Source organism: Sinohyriopsis cumingii, chromosome 13 (assembly GCF_028554795.1).
Source record: "Sinohyriopsis cumingii isolate HCF-2022 chromosome 13, ASM2855479v2, whole genome shotgun sequence".
Taxonomy (NCBI): Eukaryota; Metazoa; Mollusca; class Bivalvia; order Unionida; family Unionidae; genus Sinohyriopsis; species Sinohyriopsis cumingii.
The window spans coordinates 66844741-66868063 of NC_142973.1; the positions used below are offsets into that span (position 1 = coordinate 66844741).

General features: G+C 34.7%; 1 protein-coding gene across 4 annotated transcripts; it reads left to right on the forward strand.

Moving 5' to 3' along the window:
- The first annotated feature begins 1145 nt into the window (after nucleotides 1-1145).
- Nucleotides 1146-23020, forward strand: LOC149785765 (vitamin D3 receptor B-like). 4 transcript variants are annotated; one of them, XM_089979665.1, is made up of 9 exons: nucleotides 1157-1272; nucleotides 1554-1765; nucleotides 8443-8606; nucleotides 8982-9123; nucleotides 10672-10839; nucleotides 12331-12518; nucleotides 13316-13544; nucleotides 16524-16748; nucleotides 18386-23020. In XM_089979665.1, the coding sequence occupies exons 3-9, from the start codon at nucleotides 8463-8465 to the stop codon at nucleotides 18640-18642; spliced, it is 1353 nt and encodes a 450-aa protein (XP_089835791.1). In that variant the 5' UTR covers nucleotides 1157-1272; nucleotides 1554-1765; nucleotides 8443-8462; the 3' UTR covers nucleotides 18643-23020. The 4 variants fall into 4 exon arrangements, with proteins under 4 accessions (XP_089835790.1, XP_089835791.1, XP_089835792.1 ...); XM_089979666.1 differs by having other exon boundaries at nucleotides 1554-1650; XM_089979664.1 differs by lacking the exon at nucleotides 1554-1765 and having other exon boundaries at nucleotides 1146-1272.
- Nucleotides 23021-23323: the final 303 nt, after the last annotated feature.

The window sequence follows — 23323 nt, forward strand, 5'->3', positions numbered from 1 at the left end:
AGTGCCAAAATGAGGTCCGTTCTTCCTCAAACGGAGGTCAATATAGTCCAGTGTGTAGCACTGAATTGTTTAACTGTTAAATATGAGATAGATACCAAGCGAACACAATTTTAAAAAAAAAAATGGCTGGCAGTGAAATTTTTGCTAATCTTAAGGTTTTATTGCTTTTATCACATTATACCAAATCGGTCCAAATCATTGACTCTTTTTACGATTTAACGATTTCATCGACTTCAAACCCTCTTCAAGTAAAGAATATTTTGAGATTGCAGATTCTTTCGTTCTACCTCCCTGTCAAGCTATAAGAGCTTTAGTCCTACAATGTAAGACATAGCACATGTTGTTTTCTTTTTATTTTAGTGTAGAACAAAAAAATCTGGTGATGTGCCTTACGTTGTAGGACTCACAGTTCTAATTCCGTTCCCATAGTAAACCTATGCAACCACCATGATATTAAAAATTCAATAACTTAACATTTTTGAGTGCTCATGATTAAATCTATATTTATCAGTATAGATGAAACCTGGATGTCAGCTTCTGTGTAGAGGAAAGGATATAAGCCGCGGCATTTTCTGAACCTGCAAGTGTTTGAAACATGTGTTTTCGATCCCGCACCAAAGAGTCAGGTGCTAATTTTAGTAATGAGTGTTCCAAACTCAAGACTGGTAAAGGACTGAAATTCCATCAATAAAACAATGTCTCTATTTTTTTCACTTACAACTAGGATAAGCTCTTAAAAGATTCTTTTTCCTGCAACATAACTTACATTATTAATCAATCCTGGTCAGCTAGACCCATATATACTCTATTTTAGGTTCACCCATTTCCAGGCGGCTGGTTCCCATTTTTCCATACCATTAGTACCGTGTGTCCTGTAGGATTATCCGAGCTTGTATGAATAAATTGTATATTGCGTTAAATACCTAGTTTCTCCGAAATTTGGAATGAATGGGCAATTAATATAATTTCATCAACTTTTCTTTTTACCCCATATCCTTGACATTTGTTCGTGCCTTATTTGAAGTACACATTTTAACAACTCTCCTTCTCAATGAACATGTATTAATAGTTGTGTTATCTCGAAGCACCAAGAGTATGAACCTTTTGCACAACTTGTCCCTTAACGAGCCCCAAACCCATGACGTCATTTGACCGTCGACGATCATGTGACTATTGATCTATTCAGGTTTGTTTAATGAAACTCGTATGATCGTCGACTGTCACAAATCTAAAGTCAGCAGAAACGGAGTGTCGAAGTACTTTAATTCAAAGGTAGGAACTAGTTTTGTCATTTATTTAATTATGTTTTTCTATCATGTCAGTCAGCAGATATTATTTAAGGGATAGGCTTATGCAACTAAATTAAAATTTAGGTCAAAGGTTGTTTTATTCTTAACTGTAGGATGAGGTTGAGAACGTATTTTTGCTTTCCTAACATCTCTTTGAAAGGATTTTTGAAAACTTTTCTCACTAATTTATAATAAAGAACAAAATCTCTTAGTGTTAATATGTTCGTTCAAATCGACTGTAAATCGTTCGACATGTACTTACAGCACATGATGGATATCATATGATTCAAATGGGGTCAACACCGACAACTGTTGTACCACAGGAATTTAGTCGAAAACGGGAAAAATTTGAAGTGGAAGGGTAAGGAAGGGGGTGGGTTTGTTTATTACAGAAGTGATGGAGTCCCCCCACCCACACAACATAAGGTCTACTACCAGTTCCTCCCGTTTGGCCCAAATCTAACTGGATTTTATAGGTAAGGTAGCCAACAAAAATATATTTTGAACCACATGTGCTCGACGAGAGCTTGATGTTGAGAAGAAGAAAAAAAAACAATAATCTGAAGAAAAAAATCATACAGAGTGAAAAAAATACCTTAGATAACCCCCATGACCCGTTCATATATATATATATATATATATATATATATATATATATATATATATATATATATATATATATATATATATATCATACTATAAAGATGGAAATAGCAGAAGGAAATCGAGGGTCATGGGTAAAACCAAGTACTTGGAAGTTAAGTACCTTCTCTCTTATATAGTATGATAGAGAGGGTCCTGTGTGAGAACGGGTCATGGGGGTAATCTAGGGTGTTTTTGTCACTGTATTATTTTTTCCTTCAGATTATTTTTTTTTCTCAACATCAAGATCGCGTCGAGCACTTGTGTTTTGAACAAACATAAAGCGTCTATGTATATGTGGATTTCACATAAATATATAGATTTAGAGGATGTCATCACCATTAGTTTCAGATTGTGTACTCCAACTGTCATTTCGAGCATGTATGGTAAATTTAATCGCTCTTTTTATCAGTGGGCTAATTTTGTGCATTTGCCCAGTGGCCGAATTACTGGACACGAGATAGTCGCGCCTATTCTTCAACGTCTTGTATTTTGAAAGATATAGATAGGGTTTTCTATTAACGCTATGCTCACCTATTTAAATTGAAATTCTGGGTTCGGAGTGAACATTTTCGAAAGTTTGGATAAAAAGACACGTAAGTTATAACGATTTAATTAATACTGCCCCCCCAAAAAAAAAACAAGGTATAAAAAATATTTTTTTTCTTAAAGTTACATAAAATGAGTAGTCTGTGTAAAAATTAAGCAATGATTCCCATATATATATATAGCGATGGGATTCATCTTGAATCAAATAAAATGTCATCTATACATGCATCAGATTTGTATTCTCTCTGTTTTTTTTTTTTTTTTCTCGAACAATCATCTACGCCCTGGGAATACCAACAGAATAACTTGAATTGTTTTACAGATGTCGTGTGTCGACTCTACATCCTAGTTCAACAGGTTCACCGGTGCTCGTTTATATGCCTGCTGAATGTTTCGTGCAAAGCAATAAGGATGTTTGCGTAGACTGGTGTTAGCTTGTGTTCTTAAGTTTCATTGGACATTTCGATCCACTTTGGTCAAAAGGTATAAAGGATGTAATTTCGATTCATAATGTTAGGTATCACTGGATACACAATCATCTGATTACATTACAGGGGCACACACACACACGCACGATCATGCACTGTGTTACGAAATCGGCACCTGTCCTATTTTTCATAAATGTTTTCGACAAGGCAAAATAAGTACGGTAGAGAAATTTTATCGTCCGTTAATTTGGCGAATTTTAAAGAATAAGGCTACATGTTCACGATATGTAACATAGTTTACTACCGGTTAAATTTTCTGCTGGGGGAGGGGGATATGTGCACATTTGATAAGCTTGTATTGATCGGTAGTTTCAATTTTAAACTTGCTTAGTAATGCCGACCGGTCTAGCAGGGTTATAATTTAGTACTTGGCGCATGCCCAACGATAGAGAGCTTGCGAATCATTTTACCTATCTGAGTATGCCTAGCTAGTCGAAGCGTTCATTTGTTTACGTCACTCATTATGTCAAAGTTATTTCCCTTGGACCACTACAGACTTGACAGAAGTCTACTTACATCGGAAATAATAAGTATTCGTACGCCCCACCACCAATGTCACAGGGACGTATCATGTTACCCGTGTCAGTAATAATGCAAGTCAGTAAGTCTGTCACAGCTGGGTCAAGTCTTGCGTTTAGGTCAGTTTCTGAAGGTGTTGTGATGGGACATTTGAATTGTGAATATCGTCAGCGATCGATTTTGTTCTGGGGCTTTGATTAACCATGTGACATACATCACAGCCTGTCTTTCTCAACATCTAGAGGGGTTTATTTTTTATTTTTTTTAATATCAGTGATGTAAGACGAAATATTAAGATATATAATAGATTCTTGCATTAAATTTTGTATCCAGATGTTTTATTCAGATAACGCAGATGTAGATGTACTCTACAAAGACTTGCAAGATTGTTGCTAATTAAAATCATGTATAAAAAATAAAATAACCGATGCATGAAATGTTTAGACGTCAACCTGTCGAAACCCTCCTTACTCAGATGTACAGTATCTAGGTCGATAAATCAACCCCTCCCCCGTGATAATATTGATTTTTGGTTTAGGGGCTGATATCGCGTATTCATTAAAAGCTGCAAAAATCTGTTGTCAATTTTGATTGCACACGTAGGTGTACATTTTCTACACTTACCGGTATTTCTCGCGCCTGTGGAGCTACGGTCGGCTGAAAGGTTCATTCGGTGATACGTGCATTATATTTCCCGAGCAAATCCTATGTGTGGTGATTTGTAAACCCATGTGGAATACCACAACTATCTTTCCTGTGGCCATTTTGAAGTTTGCGCTAGCTACGGCTGTTACCAATTACCAGTATTTGTCGAAAAAGTGTACGCAAGTTTGTTCCAGAAAGATCAGAATGCACCAAAATTTCACAGTTTAATGAACAGGTGATATCATACCAACATATCGTTCATCAGTATCAACACAGCTTTGGGGGGGGGGGGGTATCGGACTAGACAGTAGTCGGGGTGAAAATGATGGTCCAAAGACGTTTTGGTGCCCCAAGATCCCTGGCGCCCAGAGCAAGCACCCCGTCCGCCCCCGCCCCCTTTAGTACGTTACTGATAGCAAACTTCCCTCCGACGGCTACAGCTAATATATCGTTTAATATTTTGAAACACTCTATTATAAAAAGTTGTATAAGTAATTTATAATTATAGTCTTTTTATTACGTAACAATATATTTTTTTGTGTCATTAATTATGTTCACAACAATCAAAAGATAGGTACTGTGACATTTCAACTTGTGAAACTGAGCTGAATGTGGCCCATTTCAGGCGTTTGAAATCTTCTTTCAAAATTTACTGAAGTGACAGAAAAATAACTTTTTCACACCTCTGCAACCACTGAATCCGATTTTAAATGTACACTATTGCTAATACATTACCAATTTACCACGAGTGATTTATCGGAGTGATTTTTTTTCAAGACCGGCATTCATGTACATGACTGAAAACGGACTATCGCTGTGTGCGTACTCCGTATTTTGATATTTACTTTGCTTCTTTGCAGTAAATACGTTTCACGTGTCCGCCGCGTTAGGCCACCACTGGATGGCGGCAAGCTCAAATGATCACGAGATGAGACTACGGTATCCATTCAAATATGTATATAACTCCATCATGTCCGAGTTGTCGCCTATTACGTGCATGTTCAAATACAGTTCTGTTATACATTTTGAGACGGTTCGTTTTTTTTGCGACTACCTTATGTTTATTTTAATCAGAAAGCAAAATCTTAACGTTGTGTTTGAGAATATAATGTATATATATGCACAATCAATGTTCTCATTGACCTTGACATTATTGTAGCAGTTTCATAAACGAATAGACTTTCGAAATGGATGACCTTACTTGTAACAGCGTAGTTTTTTCGTATGTTGCTTTAGATGAGATATGCGCGTCCCAGTTTTAAAAACAGTTACAATTTAGATACACTTAACCTGTGCAAGCGACTCCTTCCATTGATCCCCAAATAGTATTGTTGCTTAGTTTCATAATTGGTTCGTGCGTTTGGTCGAGTTTACCCTACTCGCGGCACATGGATGTACACGTGACTGACTAAGAAGTATCAGTAAACGTGTTGACTCCGACGAAGGCCTCAAGTGGGGGTATTTAAGTACAAATGATTTTTCACTTTCATGCACCAGACACAGATTCATTTAAAATCATTTATGACCAAAAAAAGTACGATCTAACTGATTTTGATGCGAGTAAGACAAGAGCAAATACTGAACAAAATCACGTGGCAACGACAACGAATGCAACAGTGTTTTCTTCTTTGAACATCATAAAATCTTGATACTGACATCATGTACTTGATTGACATTTTATAGTTAACGCCTGTATACAAGATTTTAAGCACATTTTAGGAAAGTTCAACTGGAATAGTCAGGCCCGGCCCTAGGATGTGTGGGGCCCAAGGTAGCATGCGGGGCCCAATGCAACAAGCGATGAGCGAGGCTCCAAGCAAAAAAAAAATTGCATTGTGGAGTTGATTTCCAGAAAGCGCTGGACCCAAGGCGATTGCCTCGTTCGCCTTGCCCTAGGGCCGGGACTGTAAATAATACAGTTTAGAATGGGATACATTACAATATCAAAATGAAAAGGCCCAGAACATAGCGAAGGAATTAACCTTGTTTTTATAACATACTCTAGAAAAGATTGAGGTGAAATGAAAATGGAACGAAACGAATGAACTAAACCATAAAAAGGGTTCTTTTAAGTTATGCAATTTTTTTGGTTGGGGGGGGGGGGTCGGGGTTGTTGTTATTCTTAGTTATGCTTGATGTGGGTGATTGTTTATTTTGCAGCTTCAGAAAGGGTCACAAATAAATTATGCAAAATTATCTTTTGTGTAATATGTACCATGTTTCAGGTCACAACGTGTGATATCGCCATATTGCTTTTACATAAAATCGAAAACCGGTATGACAATGAGCATATCTTCTTGCTATTTAAAAAAAATCATGTATTTTTCATCCTTGACAACAAGACAAAAGATTGGATAAATAAAGCATGGCATATATTCAGCTTAACATAGGCTCAATGCGTCATAATTCGTGACCTTATTGTTGTGTAGTTTTAAGTGTTGGTTATGTTCGAGACCCAAATAGACGACTTGGCTTTTATGCAAAACAACTAGAGCATGTGTTGTAGGAAAGACGAGCTTTTATGAATAGTAATTGCGCGTGCCTAAATTATTTAAGGTAAAAGATGGGACGCATTCTTTTGTCAAAGTACAGAACCTGTCGAGCTCAAGTATCTAGTCTGTAATTATATAATGGAGTTAAGCAAACTTTGGTAGACGGATGGGTGTGCCAAAACCAGACATTAAAGCAGAACCTGACATAACAGCAATGTTATAGTTGAGAAAAACTTTTTAATCACAATATATTTTATACTTTCTTTTCTCATATTACTGCCAAATTTTCAACTGTTCATTCCTTATTTATTACATTGTGCTGATTGCACTCCTCATATCACGTAGGAAATAAAGACATGAACCAATCAGTTAATAGACAATAAATGTATCAACCAATTAGTTAATATGAAATAAAGATACCAACCAGTCAGTTAATAGGAAATAAAGGTATCAATCAATTAGTTAATATGAAATAAAGACATGAACCAATCAGTTAATAGACAATAAATGTATCAACCAATTAGTTAATATGAAATAAAGATACCAACCAGTCAGTTAATAGGAAATAAAGGTATCAATCAATCAATTATTGGGAAATAAAGATATCAGCCAATCAATCTGTACTGTTCATATCACGGAGGAAATAAAGATATAAATCAATTAATCTTCAAAGGGTGGTAAAAGCTGTAAACTTTTAAAGAATAACTTCAAATCGACATGAAAGTGTTTTGCATTGATTCTTATATTGGTATATACCAGTCAATGTTTCTCGAACTTTAAACATAAATATTACATTTAAAATACGTAATGTTAGCTGACGTTGTGCAGAATTCCCATGCACGTGAGCCATTGATGCAGTTGGCAGTACATGCTCACCGATAAATAAATTGTACGTGTTTCCACTTTCGGTTGTTTAAATAAATTGTTATCTGCATGTTTATCGTCGGTAAAATAGCTCCAGTGTGTTAATGTTTCTTAAGATTAAACACAATGTTGATTTTAAATAAAAATTTGTCTGCATATATATATATATATATATATATATATATATATATATATATATATATATATATATATATCAGCCTATGTTAAAAAAATATATACGTACTTACACACGCAGGGAAGTACGAATGTATGTTTTGTATAACAAAATAGTTGTAATTTTTTTTAAGAAAAGTGCTAATTTTTTTAAGAAAAGTGCCATTACAGAAGTCATCATTCAGAGAGAATAATTAGGTCTCAATGCTGTTTAGGTTTAGGTATCAGAAATGATTTGAAAATGATCAAGTCATTACAATCATGCGTGCTTTCGTACTTGTGTTTGCTTGTTTTTGTACTTGTTGATAATTGATGTTAACGTTTCGAGTAAAAAACAAGTTCAAAGCCGCATTGTGGTTTTATTTTCCATGCAGATGTGTGGCCTGAGATTTATTTTTATTAATAAAAGTTTTGTTTTGTTCTGTTCCGTAAATCTTCATATTTTCATCTTTGTTTATAGCCAGGATTATATTTTTAGAAGATGTTTGTAATTAAATTGCACAAGTATAAAAAAATTAACCAAATTAGTTGAAAAATACAGGAACAGAGTGGGAATGTTTTGGAGTGGACGTTTTGGGCTTATATATGCAGTTGTGGCATAGGGAAATGAGAAAGCATGTTCCGTTTTGGATTTAACGTTTGCTTTCGTTGTCATTTATTGGAGAATGTCTGTTCTAATGAAAGTTTTAAATATACTCACAGAGGTTCTTTGAATTATCTTGCTTAAGCAAAAGTGTGTTGCATATACAAGAAAAGTCATATTAATTTATTTTTCTTCAGATTTTCAACTTGGGAGTAAAATGAAAACGTCTACAAATCAAGGTCCGACAACAACGGAACGGACGGTCACAACATATACCACGGTACCACTGCCACCATGCAAAGTGTGTAGTGGAACATCAACGGGATTCCACTTTGGCGTAATTACGTGCGAAGCATGCAAGGTAAGGAAATAATCCGAATGAAAATGTGTGTACCTAGGTTGTCATACTTTTGACATTTTTGTCTCTCCTGTTCTGAATCTTTCAAAATGACAAGATCGCTGTCTGTCAAAAAAAGTTTTTACAGATCTCTGTGTTCTGCATGTATAAATATGGAAAGCCTCATTAGTTCACGAAGGGCATCAAACATCTTCAGTGATTAAAAAACATCAAATATCCAGGTAAGATATCGACAGTCATTTCCGGTTGCTATTGATTCAGTATGATAGCATTCATTATTTCACCTATTCTGTAAAAAATAAATAAATAAATAAATTCATTTACATTATATATTTGTTAAATGTAACCATCATTTCATTGCTATTTGTGTATTTATAGGCATTTTTCCGACGAGCCCTTCTCCAAAAACAGAATTACAAGTGCGCTAAAGACGACGACTGTACCATCACCGACACCCGTCTGGGCAACTGTTCTGCCTGCAGGTTGAAGAAGTGCTTTGCCCTGGGCATGTCTAAAGGAGGTAATGGAAATTTTACTGACTGTCTGTTTCCATTATTATACGGTGTAAATAAGTCGCGACTATGGTAAAATTTGTAACAGAAAATTATTACATATAATGCATATAAAAAAATAGTATTAATATTGTCAATTTAAGGCCTCTATGTTTTTAATTTTTTAGTATTTTTCCGAAACCTTATTTTATAAAATGAAAATTAATAAATCAAATATTAGTTTTGAAATCTAGAAGTTAAATTTTATTGGGGAACATAAAAGATCGAGAGAAACTTTTTCATGTTAAATAAAATGTCTCATAGGTTGGATGAAAGTTGTCATCTGTTTGAATTACATTGTTGTTACAATACAAATTTTTATCTGTCCTAATATTTTTGGTAGTACAGTATTTGGTTAAAAAAACAAAACAAATAAATTGGTCACACTGAAGTTATTTTTTTATGGGAAAGAGGGGGTGATTTTACATGTGTAGCAGATTGGAACTTTTGTTGAAGTAGCATCTTTATGTTTTTGCATACAAGTTTAAAAGATTTGTGTTATTTTACATGTGTAGCAGAGTGGACATTGTGTAGCATCTTTATGTTTTTGCATACAAGTTTAAAAGATCTGTGTTATTTTACATGTGTAGCAGAGTGGACATTGTGTAGCATCTTTATGTTTTTGCATACAAGTTTAAAAGATTTGTGTTATTTTACATGTGTAGCAGAGTGGACATTGTGTAGCATCTTTATGTTTTTGCATACAAGTTTAAAAGATTTGTGTTATTTTACATGTGTAGCAGAGTGGACATTGTGTAGCATCTTTATGTTTTTGCATACAAGTTTAAAAGATTTGTGTTATTTTACATAATATGAATGAAAATAAGTGCAAAAGTTGTTGAATTACTTTAAAATATTGGTGTGGCTGAGTAGTCTAAGGTGATTGCCCTTTACAGATCACTGACATCTCACTTGTCAGTATGGTTTCAAGTCTTGGGCTGAACAGTAGCTTCCCATCTGTGGTTCCTGTGTTCTTCCATCACCAGATATAGTGGCTGCCATCATTGCTGATCATAGGCTGAAAAATGTCTTTAAAACAACAAGCTCTAAAATGTTTTCCTTGCTTGATACCGTATATACTCATTTATAAGTCGAGTCGAACTGTAAACCATACAGACCCAGGTCTGCCATTGCATAATACACTAGCAGGTCTGGGTCTGTGTAGTTTGATAGGAGTAATCAGTAGGACAAAAAGACATAGACCCAGATCTGCAAATGCATTGTGTTACAGCAGATCTGGATCTTTGTTGTTTGCAGTTTAATTCAACTTATAAGCAAGTATATGTGGTATGTCTGTTTAGAGAAGGGAAATACCTCCAGCTTCAATTAAATAATTTGAACAATGGAATTATTAATTATGGAAATTCTAGTAATCTGAGCTTGTAGAAATATATTTTAAAATATTGTTTTGAAATTTAGTGGTTTACAAAAAATCTCTCCTCAAATCATGTGGATACAAAATGAAATGTATTTACATGATATTACACGTGATTATTGGGTGTCATTTTATACTACAGGTGTCCGTAGGGGCCGTTACTCAATAGCCCTCAGAACAAAGGCCATCATTGAGGCACGCAGCCTTGAAGGGAGAGAAATAATTGTGTCCAAGTCCAGCAGCGCCTATTCTTATGAAAGCCATATAGCGGTCCAACAGAAAACAAAAAAGGAAGCAATGGATATTTCGGGTATACTAGCAGTTATTTCTTAAAATTCACTTACAGAGTGTGGATTGTCTTTTCTGTACTTATTGTATCCATTGGTTAATTGCTTTTTCGAAAGAATACTTGTGTAAACATGAACTTTAACTTGAGGTGTTCAATTGAAAGAACAAATGACCAATGGAGGAGACTAAATAAGTACCTCATCTTCATGTTACTGTTTCGGGGAGTAAAAGAAATTGACCCGTCCTTATGTTGCTATTTATGGAAGCCATAAAAAAAACTTAACCCACTTGTTCCTGTTATAAGGCCCTTCATTATAACATTGTTCGTGTTATAAGGCCCTTCATTATAACATTGTTCCTGTTATAAGGCCCTTCATTATAACATTGTTCCTGTTTCATTATTCAGTAGTAGAATTATATGATTCCTTTTCTTCATTATAAGTTAGGGAATCTTGTACAGAGGTGTGCTTCATCAAGGCTTAGTTGTAAGGGAGTGACTGTTCTAATTTCATAAAGGGGCCCTAGATTATTTTGGAACAAAATTAACTAGCAACCAGATAGTTTGAAGAACAAAATTCTTTATCTGATTTGTAGTGAAATAAGATATTTTGGAAAAAAAATTCCTTCCCTTAAATCAATTGAAAAAGGTTTCTTTCTTTCATTTGTAGAAGAAAAAAAAACTAATTTTATTCATTATATTAGTTGAGAAAAAATTATCCTGAGGTAAAAGAAACAAATTTCCTGGGTTCAAAAAACACCCATGCCCCCTTTGCTCTCCATGATAAAAATTAAATGGTTGGTCCTTTAACAGTATATAAAAAATTAAAAATACAAGAATAGAAGATATAATGATGTGCAACTACATTATTTCTGGTAACTATTCATTTAAAGATGTGTGTGTTTGTGATTTGGACTTTTAACATAGCTTTAAAAAAAATTCAGTCATATCGCAATGATGTCTGCAATGTGGCAGACATGTAGCATCATGTTCCACCCAGTCACATTATCCTGAAAACAGGCCAACCAGACTTAACACTGACCTCTTAATGCTGAGCTCCAAGTGAGGCAGCTGTTAGTACCATTTTTATGTCTTTGGTATAACTTGGCCGGGGTTTGAATCCACAGCCTCTTGCATCTGAGGCGGATGCTCTGATCACAAACCCACTGGCGCAGTCCATTTACTTAAAGATAAAAAGTAAGTAGCAGTGGTAAACAAAGTAAAACAGAATGTAACACTTCTAATAGAATCAGTGTGCATAATGTGGTGGCAGATCTGGGTCTATGCAGTTTGTAAGGAGTAATCAGTAGAACAAACAACATAAACCCTGATCTGCAGGCGCATTATGTGATGGCAGATGAGGATCTTTGTTGCTTGCAGTTTAAGTGAGTGTATACAGTACCATGGTATTACTATTAAGAAGGTTGTATCGAGAACCCTTTCAACGAGGGATCACTGCACTAAACTTTAAATCAGTACTTCAAAATTTGTTCATTTTTATTCTATACTTTCCAGATAGCGACAGTAACAGCTTACTAGAAAGTGAGGAAAGCAGGAGTCCAGCTGGTTATGAGCCAGAGAAGGAGGTGGAGCTTAAAAACTTGATTGACACATTGGTGTCATGCCAAGACATCATGTATCCACACATCAGGAAATATTTTGAAAACAAGGAGTTGGTCCAGAAGCACCATGAACAGATCCATGTAAGCTGTTTTTTTCTTCTTCATCATTTTGTTTTTTATTTCTGTTTGTTTGCCTCCACAACCTACCTGACTTAAGACTTACATACTTTTGAAATATCTAAAACCTCATTTAAAATATCCGTGCCGTTTCTCTTTGTTTTTTTAATTATTTTGTTTTGGTATCTTTATATATATTAATAAACATCTTTAATTTATGGCCATTCTTTCTCCCCTGTCTATTCTTCCTCTATACATGCATTCTGGTCCACTTAATGGATGTCTTTATGGTTATGAAGAAAGCAACAACAAAAAATGAGGATTGAAACCCTAACTTGTACATAAACAATCTGATTAAAATCATATCTCTGCTGTCCTATGTGAAGATCTGATGACATCCGTTTAAGGGTCATATTCTAGTAAATTTTGAATTAGCCCATGGAAAATCAGCTTTCAAAAATCTGAAAGTGAATCAAATCGTTCAATACACATTCATACTCTTCATCCACACTGTTCAGTCTCAAAACGTAAAGATTTAAGATTTCATCTGATTGGTTGATAAAATTAGCAATTATGGTAATAATATAGGTTAACAGAACATAACCCCTATGTGGCCGCTGTCATATTTTCATGTATAATGGTGGAGATCTGATTTTAATCAGATTGGTACATAAAGAAACACTGAACTGTTCATTGTTTTTAAAGATCTTGGACCAAGGGAAATAACTGTTGTTCACTATCACTAAAATGGGCTCTTTATAGAAAACCTTAATAGAATTGTTAATTATTTTCCTTAACTTGATCCTTTTTATCTTCTACAGGAGCGTTACAAGATCAAGAAGGAAATGTTTGGCACAGAGAATAATATTTCAACAGAAGAGTTCCAACAGATTTTTGCAGAGACTGGTTTGGATCCAGATGACCGACTGACAATGTTTGATCAGAAGGGACGTTCCATGGAGCATTATATTCAGCAGGTCATCAATTTTGCAAAGGTCATTCCTGGCTTCCGAAGCATTAATGCCAGAGATGTGGCAAAATTGTTAAAAGGTGAAACAATATGAACCATTTTTGCTTTAATATTATAATGTAAAGAGATTATAATTGATGTGGTTGAATTTCAGCAAATTAGTCAAACATGGAAACATCACTTTTGTTAAACAACACCAGTGTTACATGATTATATACATGCATATGGGGTAGAGAAAACCATCAAAATTAGACACTGCAGCTGTGAAGAACATTACATACCTTTTTTTTTACAGAAGATTTAAAAAATATACCCTTATAGGCTGAACATCAATAGAATGTGATTAAAATTTACAACTGAAGCCTTGATATCTTGCTCATTCTGTCATAAAAGCAACAGCATAGGGATGTTTGAATCAAAAGCATGAAATTGAAACTTTTAAGAAGAAGTAATTTATACACTGTAAATATCAATATACAATGAAATATCAGTCACTTGAAATGTTAGTAATGCTATCTGGTGGCAATACTTTAAGAAATAAATACCAGTTAAATAAGTCTTGTCAAGTGAAATTCATAATTCAGTTATACCTTTTAATTTACTTTAAACATAAATGCCATTTCCGCCTGTATTTGGGGCCCTGAGTGGCTGAGTGGTCTAAAGTGCTCTTCGTCATGGATCGCTGGCATCTCACCTCTGCCTGCGTGGGTTCGAGTCTCGGGCTTGGCCAATGTGGATATGTGAGAAAGCTTGCCAGTAGCTACTTGTGGGTCGGTGGTTCTTTCTGGGGTTTTCCCGGGTTCTTCCTCCACCATTAATACTGGCCACCATGTATAGCCTATCTTGTGCTGAAAAATGGCGTTAAACCCTATAACAACAACAACAACAATCCCCCATGTATTCAGATGTTAAAAGTGTGACCTGAGTATCACATCATTTCCCATGTATATTTCTGCAATAACCTTATTGTGTGCCAACTTTATGGGAAGTGTTTGTTGTATTGTTACAATTGATTGAGGTAGTTGAGTTAGGATGTTATTACATCATCTGTATAAACTCAATTAAAGGAGGAAGCATAAAGTTCTAAGGCATGCAAATCCTACCCACATGAAGTTAGAAGGCATGCAAATCCTACCCACATAAAGTTAGAAGGCATGCAAATCCTACCCACATAAAGTTAGAAGGCATGCAAATCCTACCCACATAAAGTTAGAAGGCATGCAAATCCTACCCACATAAAGTTAGAAGGCATGCAAATCCTACCCACATAAAGTTCTAAGGCATGCAAATCCTACCCACATAAAGTTCTAAGGCATGCAAATCCTACCCACATAAAGTTAGAAGGCATGCAAATCCTACCCACATAAAGTTAGAAGGCATGCAAATCCTACCCACATAAAGTTCTAAGGCATGCAAATCCTACCCACATAAAGTTAGAAGGCATGCAAATCCTACCCACATAAAGTTAGAAGGCATGCAAATCCTACCCACATAAAGTAGGAAGGCATGCAAATCCTACCCACATAAAGTTATAAGGCATGCAAATCCTATCCACATAAAGTTAGAAGGCATGCAAATCCTACCCACATAAAGTTATAAGGCATGCAAATTCTACCCACATAAAGTTAGAAGGCATGCAAATCCTACCCACATAAAGTTATAAGGCATGCAAATCCTACCCACATAAAGTAGGAAGGCATGCAAATCCTACCCACATAAAGTTATAAGGCATGCAAATCCTACCCACATAAAGTAGGAAGGCATGCAAATCCTACCCACATAAAGTTATAAGGCATGCAAATCCTACCCACAGAAAGTAGGAAGGCATGCAAATCCTACCCACATAAAGTTCTAAGGCATGCAAATCCTACCCACATAAAGTTCTAAGGCATGCAAATCCTACCCACATAAAGTTAGAAGGCATGCAAATCCTACCCACATAAAGTAGGAAGGCATGCAAATCCTACCCACATAAAGTTATAAGGCATGCAAATCCTACCCACATAAAGTTAGAAGGCATGCAAATCCTACCCACATAAAGTTAGAAGGCATGCAAATCCTACCCGCATAAAGTTAGAAGGCATGCAAATCCTACCCACATAAAGTTATAAGGCATGCAAATCCTACCCACATAAAGTTAGAAGGCATGCAAATCCTACCCACATAAAGTTAGAAGGCATGCAAATCCTACCCACATAAAGTTAGAAGGCATGCAAATCCTACCCACGTAAGAGCAAGTGGTCATGGGCATGTGTCAAGTCAACTCATTTCAGTTGATCGTTTGGACACTTTTTAAATATTATCGGTAAATAACGTTATTAAAGTATCAAACATTAGTTATTGTTTATTGTAGTAATTTGCAAATGTCAATATTGATAGTGGGGGGGGGGGGCAATGAAAGATGCACTTTTGATATAAAAGCTTAGTTTCACAGACAAAGTTGTTTGTAGAGAAGCCAAGTGTGCGGTAAACTTAAAATTTCTGAAATGGTACTCGGACCGTTGCTCAGTGATTAGTAGATGGAAAATCTAGTTGTGATGTCTTTGTTTTCCAAAAATATCATATTAAAAAAAAAAATCGTTTTGTTTTTCTTCTGAATTAATAGTAATACTAAAATGTATCCACATTCACATCAAAATTAAGTGTTCAATTTTCAGTATTTTCAATTTCTCTTATTTTCACCTTAGATATATTGGTAGATGTGATCAGATGTCCACTCATAAACAACGTTTTACATGTAAGAAAACATCAAATTAAAATCAATATTTATAATAACTGAGGTAATCTGGATTGCAGTACATTTGTTTGGATTACATTTGTGCACATTTCTTTGTTGATTTTATTTTACTCTCATACCCTGCTTAAGTTTTGGTTTTAAGGGATTAATTTTAGTGTAAATTTAAATTTGATACTGAAAACTGTGTTCATTTTTTTAGAATTTTTTTAAGTTTACTGAGTGAAAGATTATTTAAATTGAAAAAGGTAAAGCTTGGGACTAGAATCATGCTTTGGTTTCAATAAAATTTAGATTTACTGAGGTAATTTTCTTTTTCTTTCAGCTTCCCATTATGAGTTCTGGATGTTTGGTTACTTTCAAGCAGTTGATTCCAAGCTTCAGGTGTGTGGTGGAGAAGACCTTGTTGATGCGCATATATCCGACATGTCAAAATTTTTCTCTGAAGACTTCATAAAGGAAGGGATGAAGTTTTCAGACAGTCTGAAGCAGTTGCAACTCTCTGTCGAGGAAACTGCCTTGATTAGAGCTATCGTCTTGACATTTACCGGTAATTTTTTTTCTCCTTGTCTTTTTTTAAAATAAATATTAGATATTAGCTTCAGTCAAAAAGTCAGACTTGGGCAGTGCTAAAATCTAATTTGGTTTGTTACAGAAGAAAAGAAAAGCATATTAATATAAATGAATATTTTTCCTTGAATTTGAAGTATCAATGAAAAAAATCAATGGGGATATTTTCATGCTGTTTAACTCGTTTTTTTTGTGCAGTTTTTTGTGAACTGATCAGAAATCATAGAAATGCAACATAAAAGGATAGAATAAAATAGTTGGAAGCTGAACAGATTTTTAAAATTACATGTGCTAACTTTCCAACTTGATATTCGTGAAAACTTAATAAAATTTTGATTTCCCCATTCACCATTGTGGCTCCTGTCCATTTACAAGATAATCTTTAGTTTCTTTAATATCACAATCTCTCATCTCTGATCAATAGTGGATCTAGAGGGAATTCAAAGGATTCAGCTGAATCCCAGTAGAGGTACATATTTCAGTAATAGAATGTTTGACATTTTTAACTGAATAAACCATCCTTTCTCAATACCTAAACCTTTGCAACAAGAAATTATTAATCCATCCCTGCAGAATAAGCATACATTTGTCTTCAGTTTCAAATGTGATGGCATGAATATATATAAAATTATCTTGAGAGACCAGCGCTATAAGACACCACTTGTCTTGAGAGACCACTGCTACAAGAGACAACTTGTCTTAAGAGACCACTGCTATAAGAGACCACTTGTATTGAGAGACTACTGCTATAAGGGACCACTTGTATTGAGAGACCACTTTATTATTAATTACATATATATAGTGTTTTGATCTGTTATGAAAGACTGTGTGACCTGAGGGACCATTATTGGGTGTGGTCTTTTAAGACAGATTCTACTGTACTTGTAGAGTTGGTAATACTATCTTGGCAACATGATACTACAGCTCTACCTCAGTATAAGGCCCATCATTATAACACAGTTCCAGTTATAAGGCCCTTCATTATAGCACAGTTCCTGTTATAAGGCCCTTCATTATAGCACAGTTCTTGTTATAAGGTCCTTCATTATAACACAGGTCCTGCTATAAGGCCCTTCATTATGACACAGTTCCTGTTAAAAGGCCCTTTATTATAACACAGTTCCTGTCATAAAGCTCTTCATTATAATAGTTCATGTTAAAGGCTCTTCATTATAATAGTACCTGTTAAAAGGCCCTTCATTATAACGCAGTTCCTCTTATAAGGTCCTTCATTATAACAGTTCCTCTTATAAGGCCTTTCATTATAACATTATTTCTGTTATAAGACCCTTAATTATAATACATTTCCACTTATAAGGCCTTTCATTATAACTTTGTTCCTGTTATAAGGTCCTTCATTATAACATTGTTCCTGTTATAAGGCCCTTCATTATAACATTGTTCCTGTTTCATTATTCAGTAGTAGAATTATATGATTCCTTTTCTTCATTATAAGGCAATCACAGTAAGTGCTATACTCGTTGGTTTCCATGGAAATTTTTTATTGTGGGAGAGTACTGTATTATATATTAATGTAAAACAAAAAATATTGGGACTGTATAAAATGGCACAAGTAAACTCTTTTAAAAAATCATGGTTATCTTTGGCATTTTGCAGACAGATGCACCTTGGATGAGCCAGAAAAAATTGGGAACCTTCAGTTGAAGTACATCAGCTGTTTGATTTACTACCTTCAGACACATTCTGACCAACCTGGAAAACGTTTGGCAGCCATCTTTGACAGATTGTATGCTGCACGCTCATTGTCCCACAGAAACATTGAAGTCAATCAAGAGTTTCTACATAGTTGGGGATTTCTGATTCATGAATATCCCCTCTGGAATGAAATGTTAACCTATTCGGGGAATGAATAACAATGGGATAAAATTTATTAGCAGACCCTTGAAATATTGTTAGAGGGGACCTTACACTTTTTAGAGACAATCATAGATATTGTACAGCTGAGGTTGTTGTTTTTTCTGAATAATCAAACAAGATAGTTATTCAACATAAAAGTATCTTGACAAGAAAACTTAATGAGGCAAATGCCAAATCAATTTATTTTGTCTACATTTCAACTGAGATGTTAACATTGCAGTCTCATGTGAGATGGTATGCAATATATCACATTAGTGAGAAGAGAGGTACATGCTGCACATGTGACAGATGGTGTGCATGATGTCACAGTTGTCTCAAATAGAATGTGTTGCATCACATTAGAGAGATGAGGTACACTGTCACACTTGTCTGAGGTGGTATGTATTCCATCACATTAGAGAGATGAGGTACACTGTCGCACTTGTCTGAGGTGGTATGTATTCCATCACATTTGGCAGATGATATGTAAACACCCTGCAGCATCAGGTGGAATGTAACATAGCTGTTACCATTTGTTTTTGTTTTAATACAGAAATAACAAATTGGTATTTACACTTTGTACTTTGTATAAGAATATTATTTGTTACTGTTATTTTAGACATTTTTTAATGAAAATTATTAGTTAAGAACTGGTAGAATTTGACCTTTAAAGGGGCTAAAAATTTGTCCTGCCATACAGAGCTGAAACATTAGTCCTTTGATAAAACTGCCATGCCAAGTTTCATCATTTAAGTATCATGCTATTTACTATTGATGCAAGCCATTCTATTCATGTATGCCATATTATTAATGGATGCTGTTCATGTATGCCATACTATTCACATATGCCATATTAATGTATGCCATACTGTTCACATATGCCATATTAATGTATGCCATACTATTCACATATGCCATATTAATGTATGCCATACTGTTCATTTATTCTGTAATATTCATGTATACCAAACTATTAATGTAGAGTTACTATCCATGCATTGTGCATAATTGTATATTTGGAAGCACTTGGTTTTATACAAACATCAAGTTACACCATCCAGTCACTTTGTATTACTGCATTGTATATAATTTTTCACACACTTTTGGGGCTTTTCAGAAGGTGAAAACATCAATTATATGATAATAAATTGTGCAGACTTTTACCAAGATGTAGTTTTTTAATGTGTGTACACAAAAAAATGTAGGCGAGGTTTTTAAAGAAATGATGGTGTATGAAAAATAAGAGGTTGCCTTATGCACTTATAAGTTGAGTGTAGCTGTACAGACCCAGATCTGCCATGAGTGTAGCTGCATACTGTACAGACCCAGATCTGCCATGGCATAAAGTAGAACTGGCAGGTTAGGGTGTAATTTATTCACTTGAAATCTTCATCAAGCATATAGTGTACACGCTGATGTGCAGTAGTATACCATACATACTCGCTTATAAGCCGAGTCAATCTGCAAACAAAAAATATCCTGATCTGCTGTAGCATAATGTGCCTGCAGATCAGGGTCTATGATATTTGTTCTACTGATTACTCTTAACAAACTGCACAGACCTTAACAAAAAGCAAGTGATCATTGAGGTACTTGGGGAAACCCCCAGGTCATTGATACATGTAATTACATTAAATTACTAAAGTATGCTGCATATATGCATTTGGAAAGTCTTGGATAATAAACATCTAGATTTAAATTGCTGTTTATACCATATCTCATTATTGATTATGAAACAAACTATGCATGTAATGCATGAACTTCCATAGTGTAAAACCCTTTTGGGTTACTTTTATGCAAATTTTAATTTGCCTTGTTCAATTTCTTTTGTTTATTGCATTGTAAAGGTAATTTTCAATGTGTTGTTGTTGTTATGGGGTTTAACACCATTTTTGTTTTCAGTATGTCACATATTTTAAATTCATATTGCATATTAAAGGTGTCTACCACCAGGTATGGGGAAAGGGCTCATTTTAAAGTTTATTTCACAGTTTTAAGTTTATCTAGATTTGCTTGAACATTGCTTAGTGATTTTGTTTTCCATTTATCGAATTTTTATGTATATATTATGCAGATTTCATGTACAGTTAAAACTGTTTAGTTGCCTGTACTAAAGGAAGAAAATTCCTAAGTGGCCATCTTGAAAATCTTGTCATTGCTACACCACTTAAATGGATGGTCATATCAGCATGGTGTTTCATTCTAGTTATACCTAAATCAAAATGGTGCTGATCTGACTTCTAGTATGGCCACCACAACAGTCATCTTGAAAATCTTGTTATTGCAACTCCTTCTGCATAAAAAAAGTCCCATCAGCATCAGGTTTTCACCAAAGGACTTGATATAGTATCATGACAGTCTTGAATTAAAAAAATGTACCAGTCCGTTATCTAGTATGGCTGCCACAATTAAAATCTTATTGCTACCCCTCCTAGATGGAAAGACATACTGACTTGAGATTTTCACCACAAAACTTCTTATGATGTCTACTTGATACTAAGTGAAATAATACCAATCTGATACCCATTGTGGTCACTATGGCAGCCATCTTGAAAATCTTGTCACTATTCCTCCTTTTCACCGAAAGACTTCTTACAATATCTACTTGGTCTTGAATGAAAATGGTGCCACCCAAATATCCAGTATGGCTGCCACAATGAACATATTGAAGATCTTGTCACCAGTTCTTCTGAATGGATGGTCGTATTGGCACGGTGTTTTCACCATAATTCTTTTTATGGTGTCTTGTTTGTCCTAAATGAAAATGGTGCCAGTTTTACATACAATTTCACAGCAGCTAATTTTAGAATATCAGAGGTAGTTTCAAGATAGTTAAAAAAAAGAAATGGTCTTATCCAGAGTTCCTAGATGTTCTTTTTGGATAATAGAGCATGAGTCCCACTGTGGGACCTGATATTCTTTGTTTTCAATATTATTGAGGTTTGTTTAACCTTATGATGTAATAAATGCACTTCATATATTTCAGTATCATCTATGTGTATGATCATCTTCTCATGTCATTAATATATCTCACAATTTTCACATCACCTAAATTAGATATCTCTCTGGGTCATCATAAATTTATCTCAGATTTTTGGTATCGCTTAAGTGTAATATCACCTTATGATGTCATAATGATGTCATAGAAAGATCTCATGACTGCATACAAGGAAAAGACAATCTTTGCAATCTTTGCATTATCCAAATGTAATTTGATCATTTCACTAGAAAAATCTGCAGTTTTGTTAAATAAATTTTGTTTTCCACAAAACGATACCTTTTCTGCTTATTGAAATGTAATTTATGAAACTCGGAGAATAATTTCAATCTTCAACTCACCAAGCCAGTTTTCCAATTCTACCATTAAGTGCCATTTTCAGTTTTAACAGACATACAGAAGATTGAGGACATATTTATAATGTATTCACATGTCACCTTAATGATTTGCTAACATTCACTTAACTAGCAGACCAGGCCTGGAAATCATACATTTTTTGAGCTAGAGTTTTTAAAAGGTCTTTCCTGATGGCTGATAGTGAAAATTCAATCTCTGATTCAACCTCTAGGCCTGGTTCTAAGATTCTTTTGATCAAGAGATGATTTCATGCCAACAGAACAGACACACAACATCAGTACTTGACGTAATGGGAGAAATCTCTATGCTATTCATGGTTGTATGTGCATTACATATGGGGAATACAGGTAATTGAGTAAAAATAACATTTCATCATATTTAACATTGTGTATTAGGCAATAATATTTGCACAAAATACACACTTTGATCTTGTGTATTCAGCATTAATATTTTCACAAAATACACAATTAAATACATGATAATTTTTTTAGTTATAGAAATGTTATTTTGAACTTGATTAAAAGATGGTTGATATTCATAGCCATTAAAAAAAATCCTTTTAGGGCATTCTTCATGATAAAATCAAAAATGTGTTGGCAAATGTCAAGTTTGCATTTCAGTTATTTTTCTTTTTTATGTTAAATTTGGTATTAGTTCTCAGTTTTTGACAGATGCATTATGTTTTTGGGCGGTCTAAGAAGAAGGTAGACCATAATACTCTGATGTGGGTATTTGATTGATTTGTTTACAACATTGTCATTTTGGCATTTGTGTTGCAAGAGGCATTAACACACTTAATTGCATTTTTGTGCTTTTAACAGTTTTTCATACTAAAAATGGAGAAGATGTGAAAATCAACACAATTTTAAAGGTTTAAATGTAAAAGTCACATTTTGCACTTTTACTACTTCAATCACAAACATCATTGTTTTATCAAATATTTGTTATGTGTACATGTATGTATACAGAATTTTAAGAACTTGCTTAAGATTGTTTGCAACTTTATTGCTGTTTGAATAAAAAAAAATTAATTATTAGAATTCGTCATTTTGGTTTTTTCGCTCTACTGGTCATAGACCAGAAGAGCTTATGGGACAGCCTGGTGCCCATTGTCTTAAATCCACCCAAGCATTTCCAAAAATTTGTTAACACTTCCTAAATGACCTGGAAGATAGCCACACATGATTCCAGGGTCTAGTTCAGGGGGGGGCAGACTACGGCCCGCAGGCTTTCATGCGCCCACTAAGGGTTTTCAAGCGGCCTAGGAACAAGTCATCATTCGCACTGACTCGCACTGTTTATGTTACTCTGTTTATCAAATAAATGTGCTTCTTTTGAAGTTT

Coding starts and splice junctions, on each gene's coding strand:
- LOC149785765 (XM_089979664.1), top strand. CDS start 8,463: ATGAAAACGTCTACAAATCAAGGTCCGACAACAACGGAACGGACGGTC. Junction 8,607..8,981: donor TTACGTGCGAAGCATGCAAG/GTAAGGAAATAA, acceptor GTGTATTTATAG/GCATTTTTCCGACGAGCCCT. Junction 12,519..13,315: donor AGCACCATGAACAGATCCAT/GTAAGCTGTTTT, acceptor TATCTTCTACAG/GAGCGTTACAAGATCAAGAA.